The sequence below is a fragment of the Hyperoodon ampullatus genome, assembly GCF_949752795.1.
Source record: "Hyperoodon ampullatus genome assembly, chromosome: 14".
Taxonomy (NCBI): Eukaryota; Metazoa; Chordata; class Mammalia; order Artiodactyla; family Ziphiidae; genus Hyperoodon; species Hyperoodon ampullatus.
Genome location: NC_136927.1, coordinates 51,150,410 through 51,173,230, shown reverse-complemented (window position 1 = coordinate 51,173,230; position 22,821 = coordinate 51,150,410). Strand labels below are relative to the sequence as shown.

The 22,821-nt window shown below is 46.8% G+C and overlaps 1 protein-coding gene across 1 annotated transcript in view; it reads left to right on the top strand.

Moving 5' to 3' along the window:
• Positions 1-22,821, top strand: part of HIP1 (huntingtin interacting protein 1) — a gene marked incomplete at both ends in the record, with an annotated part of 155,101 nt that overhangs the window by 106,020 nt on the left and 26,260 nt on the right. The window contains 7 exon segments of the mRNA XM_079718551.1: positions 3,798-3,940; positions 4,173-4,229; positions 12,188-12,268; positions 14,339-14,415; positions 14,871-14,932; positions 18,716-18,856; positions 20,567-20,624. Coding sequence (XP_079574677.1) covers positions 3,798-3,940; positions 4,173-4,229; positions 12,188-12,268; positions 14,339-14,415; positions 14,871-14,932; positions 18,716-18,856; positions 20,567-20,624 — 619 coding nt within the window.

The window sequence follows — 22,821 nt, the reverse complement described above, 5'->3', positions numbered from 1 at the left end:
AGCTGGCCTCAGAGCCCACAGCCTGTTGAGGTGGAAGGGACCAAAGCGGCCATCTGGCCCAGTCTTGCCTCTCTCCTGGGACTTAGCTTTTCAGAACTGCCGAGTCCTTTGAACTTACTCTCCCTTGAGAGATTTCCTCGGGGCACCAGAGGGGTTTTCACCTGTACCATCAAAGTGCTCTGGCCCTGCACCTTGCCACACTGACCACCCCCTTGGGGACGTGCTCAAATGCCCTTCTCTGAACATGAAAGCAAAATAGAGGCCTTGGCGGCAGCGGTTGGCCTTAAGCCGACACAAGGGCTCTACCATGGAAATAAGAGCCACTTGTGTGAACTGGTTCACCCCAAACCAGAGGGAAGAAGATGAGAAGGTCAGGGTGGACTAGGGAAGTGATGATTTGAAGATTTTCGCCAAGCCCCCCATGCCGAGTTGTTGGAGGTCCTGGGCGACCACCGTCATGGGTCTGTGGCTTTGGAGGAAAGTGCACCAGCCTGGCCAATGGATCCCTCCGGACCTGCCCTTGAGGTCAAGTCCAGGTGCTCGAGGGCTAATCCCCAAAGCCTGGAGAAGAGGCTGCCAGTGGACCAAGGCTTGGTCTCTGTGTGTGCTGGGGCCAAGCACAGGACAAGGGGAGGCTGGGCTTTTGTCTGCGAGGGGAAGCTCCTTCTTGCCGGGGCTCAGCATGGTGGCTGCACCACAGCCAGTTGGGTTGGAACAACCTATCTTGAAGTCATCCCACACCCGCCCCTCCGTGGAGGAGACCCTCCAGGTTAGAAGGCCATGGAAGCCCGGCACTGCCAGTGCGATGCCCAGAACAGGTCAGGCCCTCAGGAAATGTTGCTAACAGCATGTACTGCTCTTCACTGGAAGGAAAGCAGCTTGTCTTTAGCAGAATATGCTTTGGTTGGAATTAAGGCTTTGCTGCAAGATGGGGCTATAGAACCTCTACCGGGAACCCCAGAAGCCTGGCCCAACCGTGAGCCTGGCCAGACCTTGCCTTTTTATTCCCTTGATGCTTTACTGAGTCAAGAAAACCAAACCAAGAAAAGCCCTCATTATTAATGGCCCAATTGATTTTCACGGGAAGTTACCCAGTCTTGACCCTTCCCTGCTAAGCATACTGATCAGTGAGTCTGGTTCAAGATATGAAGTAAGAGAGAGACAGTTGTCACAGGACAGTGTGCTCCTCTGGATGGGTGTGAGCACAGAGAGGGCCAGGCCTGTAGTGGCCGGGCCAGGTCTCACCTTGCCAGGGAGGCTCCCTGGGGCGATGGAACAGACCTAGAGGGAGATTCTGAAATCTCATCTCTGGAGCTCTCTGACTTTCTCTGGGACCTCGAGTGGGCCCAGTGAGACCTCTGTGAGCCTTAATTCCCTTGTCTGTCAATTGAAAGTGTTGGCTAAAGAAGCTTTCAAAGGCCTAACATTCCAGCTCTGACATTCTGGGAGTCTCTCTGCCTCACAATTTCTAAGGGGCGGATACATGTTGAAAAGATCCGCTCCATACAGTAGGGTTTTAAAGCCTAAAGATCTCACAAAACATTTATTCTTTATCAATACTTTTAAAGAACATCAGCTACCCTCACTACCAACTGAATGAGCATTTGGAAACCTGGCTTCATTTAGAAATGCTGTTCAGACAACCATTTATCCCTGGTGCCTGGTGAACACGTTGACACCCCCGACTGTGGTATCCACTCCTGGAGGGCTGAGGGCTGAAGTCTTATTTTCTTTATATCCCCAAGTGCCTGACACGAATTGGGTGCGTTAAAATGCTCAGAAAATTAAAGAAAGACAGAAAGGTCTGCTTGCCTCTTTCCAAGCCGGGGTGCCCGGCCAGCTCCACACGTCCCTGGCTTCTGTTTCGGGAGATTGCTCTCCGGTAAAGGAGCCACAACCTACTGTAAGAAATCATCTCAGATGAGGGTAGGGGGCTGTCCATCTCTCCTCTTGGCTTCCTTCTAGTCCCAGGGGGCTGTGCTTGAAGTGAAACCGTAAGTTATTTCGGAATCACTCTAAGACCAAAAGCTGATTTCAGCTTCTAGACCCAAAAGTCCGTTTTCAAGGCAGCCCCTCTCAAAATGCAAATTTCAGTCCAGGGAGGGAACTTTACCACACTTTCCAGCTCAGAAGCAAAACGACATGTCTTTCAGGGGAGTCCTATAGTTTCTAACCTGAGGCAAGTCTTTCCTAAATGGTGCGGTGCTTCTTACCTGAGCCTGGATTAAAAAGCCGAAAGTTCTGATGACATTGCCATTCTTGGGTTAATGGTGCCCAGTTACTGGGTGTGTGAGGCCTGTGTAAGCATCCATTACAAAAGAAATGCGGAAATCCTCTACTTGCCTCAAAAAGGGCTCCCTTAGGTCATTTCAGAAAGGGCCGATGGGACTAAATCCAGGAGCTCTTAACGCTGTGACCAAAGATTGAGTTCTCTATTGGATATAATATTAATAGTAACTCGATAGTGCTATATTTTCCTGATGGAGATACAAGCCACTCATCCATGATTGGTGATGTGGGAAAGTAAAAATAAATGTAAATGTCTTCCAAGTTAAAAAAAAAAGTGGGGGGGGCTCCCTAATCACGGAGGCCTGGAGCTCTGTTAAAGTCACTCGAGGCCAGAAGGACATTTATTACACGCAAAGCATGGCAGGCAGGAGTCTGCGTACAGGGAATTCAAGGTGTTGGGAAATGAAGGCACCCCTGAACGAGGCCAGGAAGGTTTTTAGAAGAGGTGGAGTGAAAACGTCATTTTATTTATTTGTTTGTTTGTTTGTTTATGGCTGTGTTGGGTCTTCGTTGCTGCGTGTGGGCTTTCTCTAGTTGCGGTGAGCGGGGGCTACTCTTCGTTGCGGTGCGCAGGCTTCTCACTGCGGTGGCTTCTCTTGTTGCTGAGCATGGGCTCTAGGCGTGCAGGCTTCAGTAGTTGTGGCACATGGGTTCAGTAGCTGTGGCTCACGGGCTCTAGAGCACAGGCTCAGTAGTTGTGGCGCACGGGCTTAGTTGCTCCACGGCACGTGGGATCTTCCCGGCCCAGGGCTCGAGCCCGTGTCCGCTGCATCGGCAGGCGGATTCTTAACCACTGCGCCACCAGGGAAGTCCCGAAAGCGTCATTTTTAAATTTAGGGAAAATACATTTTAAACAAAGACTGCCGCTTTCAGGGTAAGAGCACAGTGCCTAATGGGAGGGGAGTCAGACGCTACCTGGAAGAGAAGCCAAGGGTGTCAGTAGCCAGTGGGTAGGGTCCCCAGCAGGGGCCAGGGCACTTGAAGAGCTGAAGCGCACCCTTGATTTGGAATAGTGCATAAGAAAGAATTTTGAGAGGCTGTATTGTGTTGTTAAAATGTTAGCTGTAATTATGCGCACACACCACACCCTCCACCCACCTCCCCACAAAGGCCCCACCACAAACTCAGCAAACCTAGAGGAAGGGCAGAGTCTGTCTTCCCACAGCAAAGCCCTAATTCCAACCAAAGCATCTTCCCACTAAAGGCCAACCAGAGCCACTGCTGGCCCAGAATGTACTTGTGCAAATTAGGAAAAGACACCCCTCCCAAAAGACATGGCTGTCTCTTTGGAAATCATCTAATAAAATGGATTTTATTAGAAGGAGGCACTTTTTTGCCATCCGCCAAAAACTGCCAGGATACTTGTACAGATCTGTGGTGCCTTCATTATAAGCGGTGCCCTCTGATGGGTAGTGCCAGGCGCCATGAACAACACACAGCCCCCGCAGTGGCCTTTAGAGGCTTCGTTCCAGGGTTGGTTGCCTTTGTTTTCCATGACCTTCCCTCACCGTGCATACTGGGCACCCACCATGAAAAGGGGGCACAGACCTTTTGGTCTGTTGTCAACCGGCTGCCCCTCTCCAGCAACGCCGTGCTCTGCTGGAAGTTCTGCCACGTGTTCCACAAACTCCTCCGGGATGGACACCCAAACGTGAGTTCCTGGGGCTGCAGGGGATGGGCAGGGATCCAGGGACCCATGTGGGGAAAGTGCAGTTGCCTGAGTCACAAGAGCCACTGTCCACTCTTGCACAGGGGATGGCCGCTGCCCCCATCTCCTGGCCTCCTGGGTACCAATTTCATAGACGGTTTTGTCTCTCTCCCATCACCCTCTCTCCTCTGCCCCATGTTTCACCATCCTCTGTTTCCTCTCCCTCTCTCTCCAGGTCCTGAAGGACTCTCTGAGATACAAAAATGAATTGAGTGACATGAGCAGGATGTGGGTGAGTTTGGACATGCACCCAGGGGCCACCTGTGCCACCTTCTCCTTTCCCAGAGGCCACAGAACAAGGACTGTGGAATGGAGCAAATTCATCTCTTTCAGCTTGTTTAGGATTTCTCTCATGAACATCAGGGAGGGAGTCAAAGATGCCCCCAAATGGAACCATGATATCCACAGTCTTACCTGGGGTCCCTGGAAGCTGTAGGGAAGTTCTAGGGCCTGGGAGCTTCTCCTGCTGATGGAAGCTCATGTCATAATGCTCTCTGGGCATTGGGATCCTTCGGCAGTGACACTGTCACAGCTCCTACTTCTTTCCTTCTACTGGTCCCATTGGGGTCACAGTACATTGAGAATTGGCATTCCCAATCCTTAATGCCAGTGGTTTTTCTTTCCTGTCTAGGGATTCTCATTGCCTTAGGAAGAGGGAGGAGGTAGGTGGCAATATCAGAATACATTGAAAAGAGTGGTTTTGTACACATACTGGAATCCCTCTAGATTCAAGGAGTATGTGTATGGACAGGAGGTAATTTGCCTTTTGAAGAATCTCTCCAGGTGATTCTGATGTGTCATTTTGCCCCACTGGTTAAGAACTACTATGTTAGCCCTTTCCTTCAAATTCTTACCTGTGTCTGTCTGCACTCACAAAATGTTAGCAATTATGTTGTCCAATCTACCCATTATAGATGAGAAATACAGGCCCAGAGAGGGAAGCGGCTTTTCCTATGTCACAAGACTAGTTAACCTAAACAAAGCAGAGGTTTGTCCCCAAAACTCCCAACTGTATGCTAGAGAGCTTTCTGTTATATTTCTGTAACATGGAAAGGTTAGGTCTTTTTCCTTTTTTTTGCTAGAATTTATCTGGTATATCTTTTTTCATCCTTTTACTTTTGACTTTTCTATATTCTTTTTAATATTTTTTACATATATATTTATTGCACTGTGGCCAGAGAATCAATGATACTGATTTTTGAAGTTTTTTTGAGACTTGCTGTGTGAGCTAGCTCATGGTCAGTTTTTGTTTAAAATTGAAGTATAGTTGATTTATAATACTATATTAGTTTCAGATGTATAGCATAGTGATTGACTGACTTTTCTATATTCTTTTGTCTTAGAAATATATTTGTCAATAGCATTTAGTTGGATTTTTTAAAATTCAAGATGGCAGTCTTTGTCTTTCAACTGTACACTTACTCTGTTTACATTTATTATAATTCATAATATGTTTAGATTTATATCTCCCATCTTATTTTATGCTATTTGTCCCATCTGTTCTGTTTCTGTTTCTCTCATTGTTTGCCTTCTTTTGGATTGATTGGGTATTTTCTTTCTCATTCAATTTCCCCCTCATTACTAGTGGGAAGATAAAAAAATAAAAGCAGAGGTTTTGTTTTTTTTAAATTTTTTGATAATGTTATCTAATAATTACAAAGTGCATGCTTAGGTTATCAATGTCTAAAATTCATATCAATGTCTAGATATCATATCTGTTTCCAGTATAGCACAAAGACCTTAGAATATTTTAACCCCATTCACTCCCTTGTATGTTGTTGTCATGCATTTTAATTTTTGTTACTTTTAGACCCTAGAAGATATTTTATTTTAATTGTCTTATTCTGCACTCTTCATTTCCTCTTACATCTCAGGCCATCCATTTGGGATCTCTTTCTTTCTGCCTGAGTTATTTCCTTTAGAACTTCCTTTAGTGAGAGTCTGCTGGTGGCAAACAACCACTTTTACCTGATGGAGAATGTCTTTATTTCACCCTCATTCATGGAAGATATTTTCTCTGACTTTAGAATTCTGGGATAATAGTTCTTTTCTTTCAGCACATGGAAGATTTTAGTCAAGATGTCCTTCCACCGACTTCTGGCTTCCATCATTTTTATGAAGTCTGCTGTCAGACTTACCATTGCTTCCTTGAAGCTAATCTGTGTTTGTTTCTCTGTTTTTAAGTTCTTAGTATTTATCTAGGTGTGAATTTATTCTAGATTCTTTGGACTTTTTAAATCTGTAGATTATTATATTTTATCAGTTATGAAAAATTCTCATTGTCTCTAAATATTGATTTGCTTCATTCTTTGTTTTCCTCTGAGACTTTGGTTAGCAGTATTTTAGACTTTCTCACTCTATTCCCCATGTCTTTAAACCACTATTTGATTTTTTTCTACCTGTTTGTTTGTCTCTATACTGCATTCTGGATAATTTCAGTAAATCTACCTTTCAGTTCACTTATTCCCTCTTCAGCTGGGTCTAATCTGTTGCTAAACCTCTCCATAAGGTTTTCAATTTTAGTATCATCCTCATTTTTTGGAATTTTAGGTTTGGTTTGGTTTGGTTTTTTCTAATCTGCTTGGCATTCTTTATAATTTATTGTGCCCTGCATATATTTTGAAACAGTCTCTAATTTTTTTAGGCTTGTTAAATATAGTGGTTTTATATATCACTTTTTATAATTCTAGTATCTAAAGCCCTTAGAGGTCTGTTTCTGCCATCTGTTGTTTTGATGAATTTTGCTCCTGCTATGTAGTTTCTTTTTGTATTTAGTTACTTTTCTACTGTGAGCTGCTCATTTTCCTGGAGATTTTTTTGATGGAAATTCTTTGAATTCTAACAAAGGCAGCTTCCTCCAGAGGGAACTGGCACTTGCATCCATTAAGATCACTCTAAATTAAATTCTCAGCTTAAAAGTTTTGTGAATTCTGAGCAGATCCCCTTGAGGACTGGCTCACAGGTCCAATTCTCAGCAGTAGTATTTTCCGCCCTCTGATCACAACAGTGGTTTAAGGCAGTAGATTTTCTTTGCAGTCCTCAGGGAGGACTCCTTCAGTGCAGGAGTACATGTGTGTTATTTCCAATTTACCCCTAATTCCCCTGCACCAAGGAGAAAGTCTTTTGGCTCTTCCACTAGACTCCTCAAGTTGGGCAGGTGAGAGCCCTGCCTCCTGTTCACCACCTGGGCCTTAAGGCCCAGAAAACCAAAACTCAGGTTCACTTGGTGTGGCAAAATGCCCCCTCCCCACCATTCCCTGACCCCATCAAGTCATTTGCTCTCTGAATATCTGGATTACTCAGTTCCTGGCCTGAGTATTCCTTACTCTCTTGCAAGTTCATTAACGCCTTCAAAGCATTTTTAATATTTCACTCAATTTTTTTTTTTTTTTTTTGCGGTACGCGGGCCCCTCACTGCTGTGGCCTCTCCCGCTGCGGAGCACAGGCTCCAGGCGCGCAGGCCCAGCGGCCACGGCTCACAGGCCCAGCCGCTCCGCGGCACGTGGGATCCTCCCAGACCAGGGCACGAACCCGCGTCCTCTGCATCGGCAGGCGGACCCCCCAACCACCACGCCACCAGGGAAGCCCCTTCACTCAATATTGTTAGTAGTTTTCAGTGGGAAGGTCAACCCAGGTACCTAGCCTGCCTGCCTTGTTATCCAAAATAGAATTCTTTTAGGTCTTTTTTCCTATGTAGTCTGTCTCTTCCATTTGACTAAGAGTTTCTGAAGTTAGAAACTTCTTTTACTTTTTTTAAAAAAAATTAAGACCTTATTTTTTTTTAAGAGCAGTTTTAGGTTCACTGAAAAATTGAGTGGAAAGTACAGAGTTTCCATATACCTGCCCTGCCCCCAAACATGCGTAGCCTCCCCTAATGGATGAACCTACTGACACATCCATCACAATCACCAAAGTCCATAGTTTACGTTACAGTTCACTTGTGGTGGTATACATTCTGTGGGTTTGGACAAATGTATACATCAGACAGAATATTTTCACCAACTTAAAAATCCTCTGTGCTCTACCTGTTCATCCCACCCCACCCATACTCACTCCCCACCCCCACCCCCCCAACTCTTGGCAACCACTGATCTTTTTACAGTCTCCATAGTTTTACCTTTTCCAGATGTCATATAGTTGGAATCATATAGTTTGTAGTCTTTTCAGACTAGCTTCTTTCACTTAGTAATATTCAATTAAGTTTCCTCCACGTCTCTTCGTGGCTTGATAGCTCATTTCTTTTTACTGCTCAGTAATATTCCACTGTTTGGATGCATCACAGTTTATGTATCCATTCACCTACTGAAGGTCATCCTGGTTGCTTCCAAGTTTTGGTAATTATGAGTAAAGCTGCTACAAACATCCATGTGCAGGTTTTTGTGTGGACTTAAGTTTTCAACTCCTTTGGGTGAAAACCAAGGAGCTCCATAGTTGAATCATATGGTAATAGTATGTTTAGTTTTGTAAGAAACTACCAAGCTATTTTCCAAAGTGGCTGTATCACTCTGCATTCCCACCAGCAGTGAATGAGAGTTCCTGTTGCTCTGCATCCTCATCAGTATTTGGTGTTGTCAGTGTTCTGGATTTCGGCCATTCTAATAGGTATGTAGTGGTATTTCATTGTTTTAATTTGCATTTCCCTGTTGACATAGGATGTGGAGCATCTTTTCATATGCTTATTGACCATCTAAACATCTTCTCTCATAAGGTTTCTGTTAAGGTCTTAGGCCCATTTTTTAGCTGGATTGTTTGTTTTCTTATTGTTGAGTTTTAGGAGTATATTTATATGTTTTAGATAACTGTCCTTTATCAGATATGTCTTTTGCAAATATTTTCTCCCAGTCTGTGGCTTATCTTCTCATTTTCTTGACAATGTCTTTTGCAGAGTAGACGTTTTTGTTTGTTTGTTTGTTTGTTTTTGTTATGTTGGGTCTTCATTGCTGCACGCGGGCTTTCTCCAGTTGCGGCGAGTGGGGGCTACTCTTCTTTGTGTTGCACGAGCTACTCACTGTCGTGGCTTCTCTTGTTGCGGAGCACGGGCGCTAGAGCCCGCAGGCTTCAGTAGTTGCAGTGTGTGGGCTCAGTAGTTGTGGCTCATAAGCTTAGTTGCTCTGCAGCATGTGGGATCTTCCCGGACCAGGGCTCGAACCCATGTCCCCTTCATTGGCAGGCTGGTTCTTAACCACTGCGCCACCAGGGAAGTCCCAGAGTAGAAGTTTTTAATTTTAATGAAGCCCAGCTTATCAATTATTTCTTTCATGGGTTGTGCCTTTGGTGTTGTATCTAGAGTTATCACCATACTCAAGGTCATCCAGGTTTTCTCCTTTGTGATCTTCTAGGAGTTTTATAGTTTTGCATTTTACATTTAAGTCTTTGATTCATTCACCTTTTACTTTTTTAAAAATATAATTCATTTTTTAAATTTTTATTCATTTTATTTATTTATTTTTGGTTGTTCCAGGTCTTAGTTGTGGCTGGTGGGCTCCTTAGTTGCAGCCAGCGGGCTCCTTAGTTGTGGCATGGGAACTCTTAGTTGTAGCATGCATGTGGGATCTAGTTCCCTGACCAGGGATCTAACCCACGTACCCTGCATTAGGAGGCGAATTCTTAACCACTGCACCACCAGCGAAGTCCCCACCTTTTTGATCCTCATACATTTTCACATGAAGTATAGTTGTCTTTGATGATGAGTGTATTTTTGCTTTTTCTACTTCTCACTACTTTCTGATTTTTCTATAATGAACAAGTATATCATAAAATATGAATTTTCATAGAAAATTAATACATTATGAAATACTGTCATCTCTGGCATTGATGTTTTTAAAGTCCTTTGATTACTCAGCTCTCTTTGGTGCCCCTTGAGGCATCTTTCAAAGGATTTGTCTACTCTAGAGGATGTAGATGCACTTAGAAGAAAATGTAGAAGTCAAGACTCACGTGGGAGCCACAGTTATTCAGTTTAAGGTTCTTTGTGCCCCATTTCCCTTTTCTTTTGTATATAATGGGGAGTTGCCAGCATCACTCTGCTAAGCCTAGCTTCTGCCCAGGCACCTAGGACGTGACTGCATGGGCACACTCCATGGGAAGGCTTCTTCTTTACCAGCTGGGTTTAGTCCCATTTCAAACCCCCATCCCAGGTATAATACCATAGATGCTCTTAGTCTGTTGAAATCCATCTGGAGGAGGTGTTTCCTCTCCTGTGTTTAGATAGAGAGACAAAAGGAAGGAGATAGCCCATGGTCAGACTGTGATTACTAAGGATGGGAGACTTAAGGTTCTTAAATGAGAAGCATCGTCCAGAATTTACCCAAAGGATGTTTGTACACAAGATGATACTGTAAGAATGTTCATCGAAACATAGTTACCATAGAAAAACTTGTCTACAACTAAAACATACAACAGTAGGGAGCTGGTCTGATAAATTACAGTACAGACTTATAATGTACTGGGTAGTCATGAAAAATAATGATACAAAAGAAAATTTAAGAAGATGGGGAAAATTGCAGTATATTAATTGAAAAAAACCATATTGATCCCATTTTATCTTTTAAAATAAAGGTGGAGCACAGAGGATTTCTAGGGCAGTGAAACTACTCTGTATGACACTATAATGGTAAATCCATGTCATTATACATTTGTCAAAACCCATAGGATGTACAGCACCAAGAGTGAACCCTAATGTAAACTTTACTTTGGGTGATAATGATGTGTCAGGTTCATCAATTATAACAAATGTCCCACTCTGGTGAGGGATGTTAACAGTGGAAGAGGCTGTGTATGTGTGGGGACAGGGGGGACATGGGGAATCTCTGTACTTTCTGTTCCATTTTGCTGTGACCCTAAAACTCCCCTAAAAAATTAAGTCTGTTTAAATTGAAAAAATAACATTGTGAGCCCCAAAATGTTAGCCATGATTATATCTGGTGGTTAGGTTAAGGGTGATTTGTTTGCATATATACTTTTTTACATTTTCCAAATGTTCTTTCAATTTTGTTTTACAATGTATATCAACATTTTATTAAAATTTTTCCAAATTTTTATTGTGGTAAAATACACATAACATGAAATGTACTACCTTAACCATTTCTTAAGTGTACAGTTGAGTGGTATTAAGTACGTTCATATTGTTGTATAATCATCGCACCATCCATGTCTGAAACTTTTCATCTTGTAAAACTGGAAATCTATATCCGTTAAACAATAACTCCCCATCCCCCTCCCCACCTCCAGCTCCTAGAAACCACCATTTTACTTTCTGTCTCAAGATTTTTTACTAATCTAAGTACCTCATATAAATTGAATCATACACGATTTGTCCTTTTGTGACTGGATTATTTCACTTAACATAATGTACTCAAGATTCATTCATGTTGTAGTACATGTCAGAATTTCCTTTTAAGACTGAATAATATTCTGTTGTATGGGTATATCACATTCTGTTTATTCATTCATCTGTCGATGGACACTTTGGTTGCCTCCATGTTTTAGCTATTGTAAATAATGCTTCTATGAACATGGGTGTGCAAATATTTTCAAGATCCTTCTTTCAATTCATTTGAGTATATACTGAGAGGTGGAATTTCAGGATCATATGGTAATTCTATTTGTAATTTTTTGAGGAGCTGCCATACTGTTTTCCACAGTTGCTGTACCATTTTACATCCCCACTAACAGTGTCCAAGGGTACCAATTACTCCACATCCTCCCCAGCACTTTTTTTTTTTTTGATATTAGCTTTCCTAATAGATGTGAGATGGTATTTCATTGTAGTTCTTTTTTTTTAATTTTTGTTGGAGTATAGTTGCTTTACAGTATTGTGTTAGTTTCTACTGTACAGTAAAGTGAATCAGCAATATGTATACATACATCCCCTCTTTTTTGGATTTCCTTCCCACTTAGGTCACCACAGAACATTGAGTGGAGTTCCCTGTGCTATATAGTAGGTTCTCATTAGTTATCTATTTTATACATAGTATCAATAGTGTATATATGATTATGTCTGATGGTTAGGTTAAGGGTGATTTGTTTGCACATGTACTTTTTTACGTTTTCCAAATTTTCAACAGCGGATGTATGTTATTTTCATACTCACAAAAAATATATATTCTTTCAAAAAGAAATCCTGGCTGTAGATCTTTCAACCCAATGTTCTTCATGTTGACACCCTGATTTCTTTCCTCATCCTGAAAGGGCCACCTGAGTGAGGGGTATGGGCAGCTTTGCAGCATCTACCTCAAACTGCTGAGAACGAAGATGGAGTACCACACCAAAGTGAGTCTTTGTGACAATTCTGCTGCCACTGTCAGCCATGCACTCCCCCCGCCCCCGCTTCTCCCACCTCCTCGCCCTGTCCCCTCACACCTGGCTGGGCTTAATTGTCAGGTTTTCCAGGTAATGAGATAGCCTGGTTTCTCAGGGAGTGTTCACACCATATCCCAGCTATGTAAGAGGAAACATTTTATAGAGTGACTGCAGTCAGGCACCTGGGATGTGACAAGGGGCCTGGGATTTTGGCCTAGGTCTTCTGCACCTTTTGTTCCCCATTTTGCAAATAGAAAGAGGAACCCGATTCACCAGGTGGCCTTATAAAAATACTTCAGAAGCACTGACTAGACTGTTAATAGAAACAACGCCTTTCATTTATATAGTAAGTTTCCACACAGGACCTTCTAATCAAGATATGACTTTAGCTGATATTTCTTTTTTTTATATATAAGATTTTTTAATATTTATTTTATTTATTATTATTTATTTTTGGCCGCATTGGGTCTTCTTTGCTGCACGCGGGCTTTCTCTAATTGTGGCGAGCGGGGGCTACTCTTTGTTGCGGTGCTCATTGCGGTGGCTTCTCTTGTTGCGGAGCACAGGCTCTAGGCGCGTGGGCTTCAGTAGTTGTGGCGTGTGGGCTCTAGAGCGCAGGCCCAGTAGTTATGGCGCGCAGGCTTAGTTGCTCTGTGACACATGGTATCTTCCCGGACCAGGGCTTGAACCCATGTCCCCTGCATTGGCAGGTGGATTTTTAACCCCTGCGCCACCAGGGAAGCCCTAGCTGGTATTTCTTACACACTTAATGCATGTAAAACTGTGCCAAGTGGCATATAAGAATAAGAAAAAAGGGTCTACTCTTAAGGCGTTTACAGATCTGTGGAAGAGAGAAGTTTATACACTTGCAGTAGCTGTGTAATGGTGCCGGGCAGGTATGTGTGCCTGCAGAAAAGTGCCAGGGATGTTTTGAAATGATGGAGGGATATGGCATCCTAAAGGGCAGAATGAAGGAATTGGGTCTTGAGGTGGTCCTTGAAGGGTGGGTATGAGGCACATAGGAGGTAAGGAAGAATGGCATGCCAGGTGGGAGGGAAAATGGCCAGAATTAGGGAGCTGGTGGTGGAAATGGAGAAGGGGACCAGGTCATCATAATGTCCAGACTGAGTGAGGAAGTAAATGCGACCAGAAGGATAAAGGCACCGGCCTGAGTCTCTGAGGCAGATGAGCAGGGGTGGTGGGCCTGAGGGCAGGAAGGGGCTGCAAGGGCAGAGCGCCGGGTGTTACAGCCAGAGAGGGAGGTGCCGGAGTGGAGGATTTCTGTCTTCAGAGCCTGAAGAACTCACACTGGCATTTAGAGCCCCCTTGGTGGACTGGCCACCCATCTCTCTGTGCTCCCCTCCACCTGCCCCGCTGCCCTGTGTTCCACCCGCTCCAGACAGACCACACCGAGGAAGAGAGTGGGATACAGATACTCTAACAGCTGATGGTCCCACATAATTTCCCCTGAGCGTGCAGGTGCTTGATGTAATATTTTCCAGCCTTCAAGTTTATTTGACTGATTATGTTTTGCTAAAGTTAATATGAGAATGGGTTTGCCTGCCCTGAGCTCACAATAGCCACTTCAGGAAATGGCCAGAGGGCAGCGGGAAGCCTGGATAGTACTCAGAACATATTGGAAATAAGCAAAGGCTGCACTGCTTGCATGGTGTGGGTGTCAAGTTGAAGACCGACCACTCTCACACGCTCGGTGTCATTGCACCACAGAGAAGATGTCCGTGGCACAGGCTGTGAGCGAGGGGTCCTCCCCTGGGTCCCAGTGTTGGGATGAAGCCTTCCCCTATGATGATGGGCGGTGGGTGTTCTTTGCCGTGAACCAATCACAGGACCTGTGTGTGCGTGTGTGAGGCTGTGAGCGCTGCCACACCTCCTCAGGGAGCATGCAGGCACCTGCACCAAGCAGAAGCCACCTGCTGCAGCCTGAGCTCAGCGGGGCTGGCTTGCTTGATGTCGGCTTAGTTGGTTTGTGTAGAGAGCTCTTGAGGTGCCCTGTTCTGACTTCCTCTGCCTCCCTTCCAGAATCCTAGGTTCCCAGGCAACCTTCAGATGAGTGACCGGCAGCTGGACGAGGCCGGAGAGAGTGATGTTAACAACTTGTAAGTGGCTGTCCTCACATTCTGGACTCTATGAGAAAGAAAGCTTGGGTAGATGCTGTCACTTCTGGTTAGGGTCACAGAGGGCCTGAGGGCAAGGGCAGTGGCTGGGGTGGGGACTAAAGCCCCTGAGTGACTTGACCTTGGAGCCACTTACTCCTGGCGCCTCCTCAAGAACCCTTCCAGGGCGTCTCCCACTCCAGGCCTCCCTTCTCTGTGCCCCTCTGCCCTCTTTCTTTGCTGCTGTCACTGTTGAATTCGCCCTGCTTGAACTTCCAATGGCCTTAATACCCACTTAGGTCGGGGCTAAGAATTGAAGCTGGTGTGTGTGTGTGTGTGTGTGTGTGTGCGCGCGCGCACACGTGTACATTGGCGGCAGTACAGGGCTTGGGGGCAGGGACAGGTGGAGCGCTGGCCTCAGGCTGTGGAGTATAAGCTCTCTTTCCTCTTGGGTCCAGTTTCCAGCTGACAGTGGAAATGTTCGACTACCTGGAGTGTGAACTTAACCTCTTCCAAACTGGTGAGTCTGTCCCTACCGTCTGGCCCAGGCTTTCCTGGGCATCACCTAACCCCCAGCCTGGTTCCCTGCTTGGACCAGCTGGCCTAGCCCCCATCTCCATACAAGTTGTGCAGCTCAGGGCCAGGGAGATGGAGCTGCCCACACTGTGTCTGTTCTCTTGGCCCTGGTGCAGGGAGGGCTGAAGCCCAAGGGCATTTTCATGTGAGCGGAAAGACTGCAATCCCCACCCTGCTGGCCTCCCCGCTAAGCCCAGGCCTCCAAGAGTCCAAAGACAGTTGCGACCTCTGACAGACGCTAGACTGTGGCCCCAGCACTGGCTGGTCCTTTGGCCCAGGCCTGCGTGCTGCTCAGCTGGGCTGGCCCTCAGGGTGTATTTCTGCCCAGGTGGCCTGTGCAGTCACCCTTTCTGCCCCCGCATCCCATGATACCTGGCTCTGTTTCCATATGCACTGATCACTTGGGTTATTAGCAATAGACACTGAGCTCCTCCTCAAAAATCAGGAACCATGCCTGCTCACCTCTGTTCTAGCCCCATGCCTAGCATGTAGCAAGTGCTCAACAACCAAGTTTAGAATGCTTGCCTTCTGCGTGAACAGCAGTGAAGAAACAACAGGTGGACAGAGTTCATAAAATGTTGTCAACGGGTTTCCCTGGTGGTGCAGTGGTTAAGAATCTGCCTGCCAATGCAGGGGACACGGGTTCGAGCCCTGGTCCAGGAAGATCCCACATGCCGCAGAGCAAATAAGCCCATGCGCCACAACTACTGAGCCTGCGCTCTAGAGCCAGTGAGCCGCAACTACTGAGCCTGTGCTCTAGAGCCTGCGAGCCACAACTACTGAAGCCCGCGTGCCTAGAGCCTGTGCTCTGCAACAAAAGAAGCCACTGCAATGAAAAGCCCGTGCACCGCAATGAAGAGTAGCCCCCACGGGCAGCAACAAAGACCCAACTCAGCCAAAAATAAATAGATAAATAAATAAATTTATTTTAAAAAAATACTGTCAACATCCAGCTGAATGCTCTGGAATTATCTGGGGAGAATTAGCTAGAGTTTTCTAGAGAGAGCTCCCCCAAGTCTTCGCACAAACTCTTCCATGGATAAATGGCGGTGGTTTTCTCATCCCCCAGAGAGCAGTGATTTGGAATCAAGAGCGTCCTCTACACGTTTCCCCACCCGCTCCCCATCCTCAGTCACCTCTTGTGAGCCACAGAAATCGAGAGAGCTGGTATTAGAAGAAGTCTGTCCAGCTTCTGAGTCCTAGTCTGTGACCCTGTGAGATTGGGACCAGAACCTTTGGAAGGAGGCCCTGCATTTTCAACTGTGGGAAACGTGGGCCAATTACAATTAACATTTATTTGGTGCACTTGCAGTGATTCTCAAAGTGTGGTCCCTGGACCAGCAGCATCGGCATCACCTGAGAACGTATTACAAATGCACATTCTCGGGTCCCACCCCAGACCTTCTGAATTAGAATCTCTGCAGGTGGGGCCCAGCCATCTGTTTTAACAAACTCCCCACGTCTGCAGTCCAACAGGGTAGCCACTGGCCAGGTGTGACTATTTAAATTAATTATGATTAAGTAACATTCAAAAGTCAGGGCCTCAGTTGCACTCACCACATTGCAGGCACTCAGCAGCCACACATGGCTAGCATATTGGACACACGTACAGAGCCCTTCCATCATCACAGAATTCTACTGGAGTGATCCTATGGGGGGATTCTGATGCATGCTACAGTTTGAGAAGCACTGAGCTAGAAAATAGTTTTCAACCCTGGCTGCATATTAGAATCACCTGGGGGGCTTTTGAAACCCACTAATGCCCCAACCCTACCCCAGACCAATTAAAAAAGAAGGGGGCATGGAGGAGTTGCAGGCAGACATTAGTAGTTTTCAAATTTCCCCAGGTGATTTTAATCAGTCTTAATGCAAATGGGAAGGACCACTGCACTGTTACCATGAACTTTATAGGACATTCTCATTTAATCCTTACGAGACCTCCTTACAAGACCCTTAAGAGGTATGTGCTATCAGAACCATCTGCATCTTACAGAAAAGCATCTGGAGGCACAGAGAGGTTGAGTAACTTGCCCACGGTCACACAGCTCTAGATGTTACTAGATGCCAAGGGGCATTCCTGGAAAGCGGCAGGCAGGCCGGGAGATGGAGCAGCCTGGGATTCCTTGCCAGCATGGAGCCTAAGGAAGCCAGGAGATTTGGGGATGGCCACCTCGCAGTGACAGCTGCTTTTAATTTGTGTCAAGAAAAGCTGCCTTTTAATTAGAACCGTTTGGGCTTTTTTTTTTTTTCTTTCTTTCACTTGCCAGACTAAACCTGTTAACAGGGACTAGTACAGCCAGGGAAGGCCGAGCACAGTGGCTCTGGGCTTTCCTCCGGGGCAGTCCCACTCGCTGAGGGACTGCAGGGAAAGTCTTTCGGTGCCGGCCACGTGCAGGGTCTCCGGAGGCGGTGGGCAGCCTCTGCAGGGAGGAAATCAGCCCTGGCCAGTGGTGTGCACTCAGGGTCCACGGCCAGGCATCTAGTTGCTTGGTTTAGGAGCGAGGGGCAAGGGGCAGGGGGTTAACGTGGAGGGGTCTGTGGGAGCAGCTTGCTCTCTGGAGCCCGGGAGAGTGGAGAGCAGTACTTCCGTTGACCGGCTCCCCCAAGGACCTCCGTCAGCCTTGATCCTGATGGCTCGTCCTCTTCCTGGCTCCTTGCCCTGGGTCCTCGCAGCCTCTCCTCCAGTTGTCCACCAGGGTTCCTGCATTTCCCCCCTTGTGGTGTTCCAAGAACCCTGTGACAAGCCAGCAGGAAGCCAAGGCTGAATTATTTCCTCCTTCGTGTTCTGATCAATGTTTGATAGTTTCCCCACATGTTTTCTATTGCACTACCAGATTGGGTGCTTCTCAGGGTCAAGACCACCGTGAGGCCAAGTTCATGCCTGAGACAGAGGGCTGGATTGGCTGTCCAAAGCCCCTTTCGATCCTGAAATACTGATTCCCCATAAAACGGAGGGCTTCCCTTGAACAAGAGCCCACCTCCCCATTAAATCAGAAACCTTAAAAGGGGACGTGTTGGGCTTCCCTGGTGGCGCAGTGGTTGACAGTCCGCCTGCCAATGCAAGGGACACGGGTTTGTGCCCTGGTTCGGGAAGATCCCACATGCCGCGGAGCGGCTAGGCCTGTGAGCCATGGCCGCTAAGCCTGCGCGTCCAGAGCCTGTGCTCTGCAACAGGAGAGGCCACAACAGTGAGAGGCCCGCGTACGGCAAACAAAAAAAGGGGATGTGGTCTTCCTGCCCATATGGGAGGGAGGTGGGGGAGGAAGCATGAAGCTCCTCAGACCGGAAGGAGGCATTCGGGATGCTCCCCCAGTAAATCCCTTTCCTCGGCTCCCGCCGGGCTGTGCACAGAGTAGAGCAAGTTCATTTCACCTGTTTGTGACACACAGAGCATCTTGGCTGCCAGGGCCACAGGCTCCTGGTCTAGCCGTCGCTGGCCACAGGGGCTCTGGCTTTTGACTCACCATCTCTCAGCAAAACCGCTTCTTGGCTTTGTGACCACCTTCAAGTTACTTACTCCCCTGTGACCACCTTCAAGTTACTTACTCCCCTGTATGATGGGGATACTCTTAGCTACCCCATAGGAGTGTTGAAAGGGTTAAACGCATTACATGAGATCATGATTGCACAGAATAGGTCCTCGTGTGTTAGACTCCTGCCTTCTCCCGTCTGAGAAGGTCGCCTCTAATTTGCTAGCTCTGCTGCCTCTCCCCTTTCTGTCCCCTAGTGTTCAACTCCCTGGACATGTCCCGTTCCGTGTCAGTGACGACAGCCGGGCAGTGCCGCCTAGCCCCACTGATCCAGGTCATCTTGGACTGCAGCCACCTCTATGATTACACTGTCAAACTTCTCTTCAAACTCCACTCCTGTGAGTATACGGGGCTTGATCTCTGGAAACTTCTGGCCGGAAGGAGGTTCACAGCCTGAGGCTGTCCCTGGAGGGAAGCAGCTCCCCCCGGTGCCCTTGGCTTTCTGCTCCTGATCCAGAAGGCCCTGGAGCTCCCAACTGTCTTGGGAATAGAAGAGCAGGGCCAAGCCTTGCTGTGCTCAGGGAAGCATCTGGCCTGCCAGAGCAGTGACTCAGGATGGTCCTCACCCTCCACCTCCAGCTTTACCACGTCTCCATCCATATGTGTCATGTACTCTCCAGACCACACAGATGAGAACAGACCTGGCCTAGACCCACAGGCGCAAAGGCAGCAGTTTCCAAAGAGTTCATCAACGCAGTCTCTTTGTACAAATGGGTTTTTGTGGAGAAATGTAAAATATAAAACAGGGCTGCTCAAATAAATGGAAGGCCATAACTTCCCTAGCCACAAATCCTTGGGATAGTTTCACGGAATGTATTTTAGAAACTACTGGTCTTGTGGAAGTTCTTAACCGTTTATGTGCTTCTTATTTAAAATGATGTGTGTGGATGCTGCTTCCTCAGGGTCTGCATTGTTAAACCATATCCCAGATGAATCTGATGTGGGTGGTCCCTGGGTCACACTGTGAGGTGGCCATCGTGAAGGGTGTACACATTCAGAGTGCATGGATGATGGAAAACCGAGAAAAATCAAGACTCAAATGGATATTAGCAAGGTTTTATTGCAGAAGTCTAGGACAAGGGGTACTCTGGAACAGGTCACTGACAAGGAGTAGATCTGGTTATTTGGACCAGAACAAGGGAAGCGGCATCACTGTCATTAATCTAGGAGGGTTTCATGGGAGGGAGGTTGGAATTCTATGTTCAAGGGTTAGAAGGGTTTTGGAGCAGGGGGGCGTGTCTGAAGGAAGCAGAGAGGGAAGACTAAATTCCAAGAAAAGAAGGCAGGCAGTTGCATAGAAGCTCTGAATACAGATGAACTTGTTCCTAAGACACTACAGAACCAGTTGTGCACTAGGACATCCCCACTTCCTTCTATAAAGTGGTGAGTTGTGATAAGAGACAGGTAATTATTTGGGTTTAAAGGCCTTCTTTAAAGGCAGAGCAATACACAAGACCTTCGAGAACTGTGTGGTCAGGGAAAAAGGGATGCTCCATACAGTATATGCTTTTCTGAAAATAAACGTATTCTTTTAAGAATAGATTTAGATCTACAAAAAAGTTGCAGAGATAGTTCAGAGAGTTCCCATATACCCCTGAACCCAAGGGTCTCAGTCCTGCGGTCTTTGCCTGTCTCTGGCAGGCTCTCTGGATCTCTCCCAGACTCATGTCTGTGCTGGGCCTCACCCAGTGCGCCCAGTGCACACAACCTCTGGGAGAGAGCCCCCCTCTGGGGCCTGCCGTGGTCCACCCTGCTGCTTGGGTCAGGTCACCGCTGCTGTAGTCAGGGACGTAACTTCCATCCTGCTCTGCGGAGAGTGGCTTGCAGTCCAGGAGCAAACAGAAGGAAAGATTTGACTGATAAGTAGCCCCAGAGTCCCTGCTGGCCCCACTGGGCCCTCTTGGTTACCAGTCCCAGGGCAACTCTAGGTCAAGAATGCCTTCCTGCAGGACTGGCCCCCAGCCCCGGGAGGGATGGTCCCTTCCCGCTGTGTCTTGCCTGCCCTCTGGTCCTCCTATTCCCTCTTAGTCTTTTCCAATTTCTTCCAGGTCTTCCAGCCGACACCCTGCAAGGCCACCGGGACCGCTTCATGGAGCAGTTCACAAAGTAAGCGGCTTAAGTGAGAGAAAGGAAGGCGAATCTAAAGGTGCTATAAAGTCAGTTAATCCATGCAGGAAGCACTTGCTTTTAAATCATTGAGGGGTGAGGGTATCTGCTTTAATGCTTTAAAAAGTGAAGGAAGGGCTTCCCTGGTGGCGCAGTGGTTGAGAGTCCACCTGCCGATGCAGGAGACACGGGATCGTGCCCCGGTCCGGGAAGATCCCACATGCCGCGGAGCAGCTGGGCCCGTGAGCCATGGCCGCTGGGCCTGCGCGTCCGGAGCCTGTGCTCCGCAACGGGAGAGGCCACAACAGTGAGAGGCCCGCGTATCGCAAAAAAAAAAAAAAAAAAAAAAAAAGTGAAGGAAAAGAAGATGGCAGCAAACCTACCAATGGCTGGGGAAGCTATCGGTTCTCTAATAAATCTCATAGAGAAAGACAGTTTCATTCATTCAGTCATCCTGCTTTATTCCCACGGCTTCATCCTCTTCTGTTTTTCTTCTCCCTAAGTTCTCATGGTTTTATACCGTATGCATGCTGACAACTCCCAAAGATATAACTCCAGCCAAACCTTACCTCTGAATTCCAGGTTTACATCCGCAGTGGTCTATTTGACATCACTATACCAAACTTACATCTCAAACTAAACTCTAGGTTTTCTTCAAAAACCTTTTTCTTTCCCTTCTATCTCAATAAATGCTGCCCACCATCCACTTAGGACAGAGATCCGGAACTCACCATTTTCCTCATTCCCCATGTCCAATCTATTAGCAAGTTCAGATGATAATTGACAAAGAGATCTTGTCTCTGGTCATATCTCCCATCTCTTCCACTTCCATTGCTGTCTACCAGGACCCTCTGATATGGACGGGATGCTCTGGATTTCAGCTCCTGCCCTCTGCAATCCTATCCCCACCCAGCAGTTAGAACGACCCTGTAAAAACATAAATCCCTTGCTTACAACCTTTCAATGGTTTCTGATTACACTGAGAATCAATTCGAAGCTCCTCTCTGTGGTCTGCAAGGCCCCTACATGATCTGGCCCCTGCCTGCCATCTGTGACCTTGTCTCCAGTTCTCCAAGTGTTTCAGCCACATAAGGTCCTCTTCCAGTTCCCGGAACATAGCCTGCGCTGAGAGGCTTAGCACTTGCTGTCCCCTGTCCTCAGGATGCTCTTCTCCCAGCCTGGCCAGCTCCATCCAGGTCATCTTCAGTCACCTCCGCACAAAGGCAGTCTTTGGCCCCTCATTTGGGGTCTTTTTCCCTACCTTCTGCTCCTCCAACCCCACCTTCATATTCTCCATCACAGCACCCTGTTTATTTCCTTCCTAGTTCTTAGCATGACTTTATTTTTGACTGTCTTGCCCATTATTGTATCTCTAGCACCTGATTCACAGCAGTTAATTAAGCCTATAGCGTTCAATCATGTTTGAATGAATTAATAAGCTAATCAGCTAGTCTAGAAGAGGAAGAGCTTGTCTGACAAAGGGCAAATTATTCTGGTGCATTTGGGAAAGAAAATTGGTGACGAGATGAGAAGTCCAGCTCATCTTTCAGTTAAGCATGTCCCGGGAAGAAGGGAGGGAATGGAGGGAGAGACAGGAGGATGGGGGCGGGGGGGGATGGGTACCGGGAAAAGCATGAGCATGATGTTTTCCTTGTTAATTTCTTCACCCTTGACAGCAGGAAAAGCATCACCTCCCCACCCCCACCCCCACCCCCACCCCCCGGATCCCAAGCTTAGGCTTCTTTTGCTGGTTCCTGAGCAACAATCAGAGAGGGCAAGTTCGGGGTTGTGCTATCCTCCCAGTTTCCTTGTTCAGTCTGAAAAGCCTCGTATGTTTATTCTATAATAAATGACTTATTAAATGCTAGGAGACAGGCCCTGGGGCTGATTTCCTGGAATGTTAAATTCCAGTAGCTTAGGAAAGCAGCAGAGCCTATTACTGTTGGCTCCAGCCCAGAAAGCGGGGAACGTGTGGTCAGGTGATCCTGTTTCCTTTCATTTTTTGAGCTTATAAAAGCATTTCCCATGAGTGCCGCCTCACCTTCTCTTCCACAGATACGGCGGCTGAGGCCCCAATGTCCCCGAATTCGGGGAAAGCAACAGTGATGTCACAGGAACAGTCCTAACCTTGGGGTCTGAAGGGTTATTGTGAGACCCCAGGAGTTTTGTTTATTGGGCTGAGCTGGAGAAAATTCTG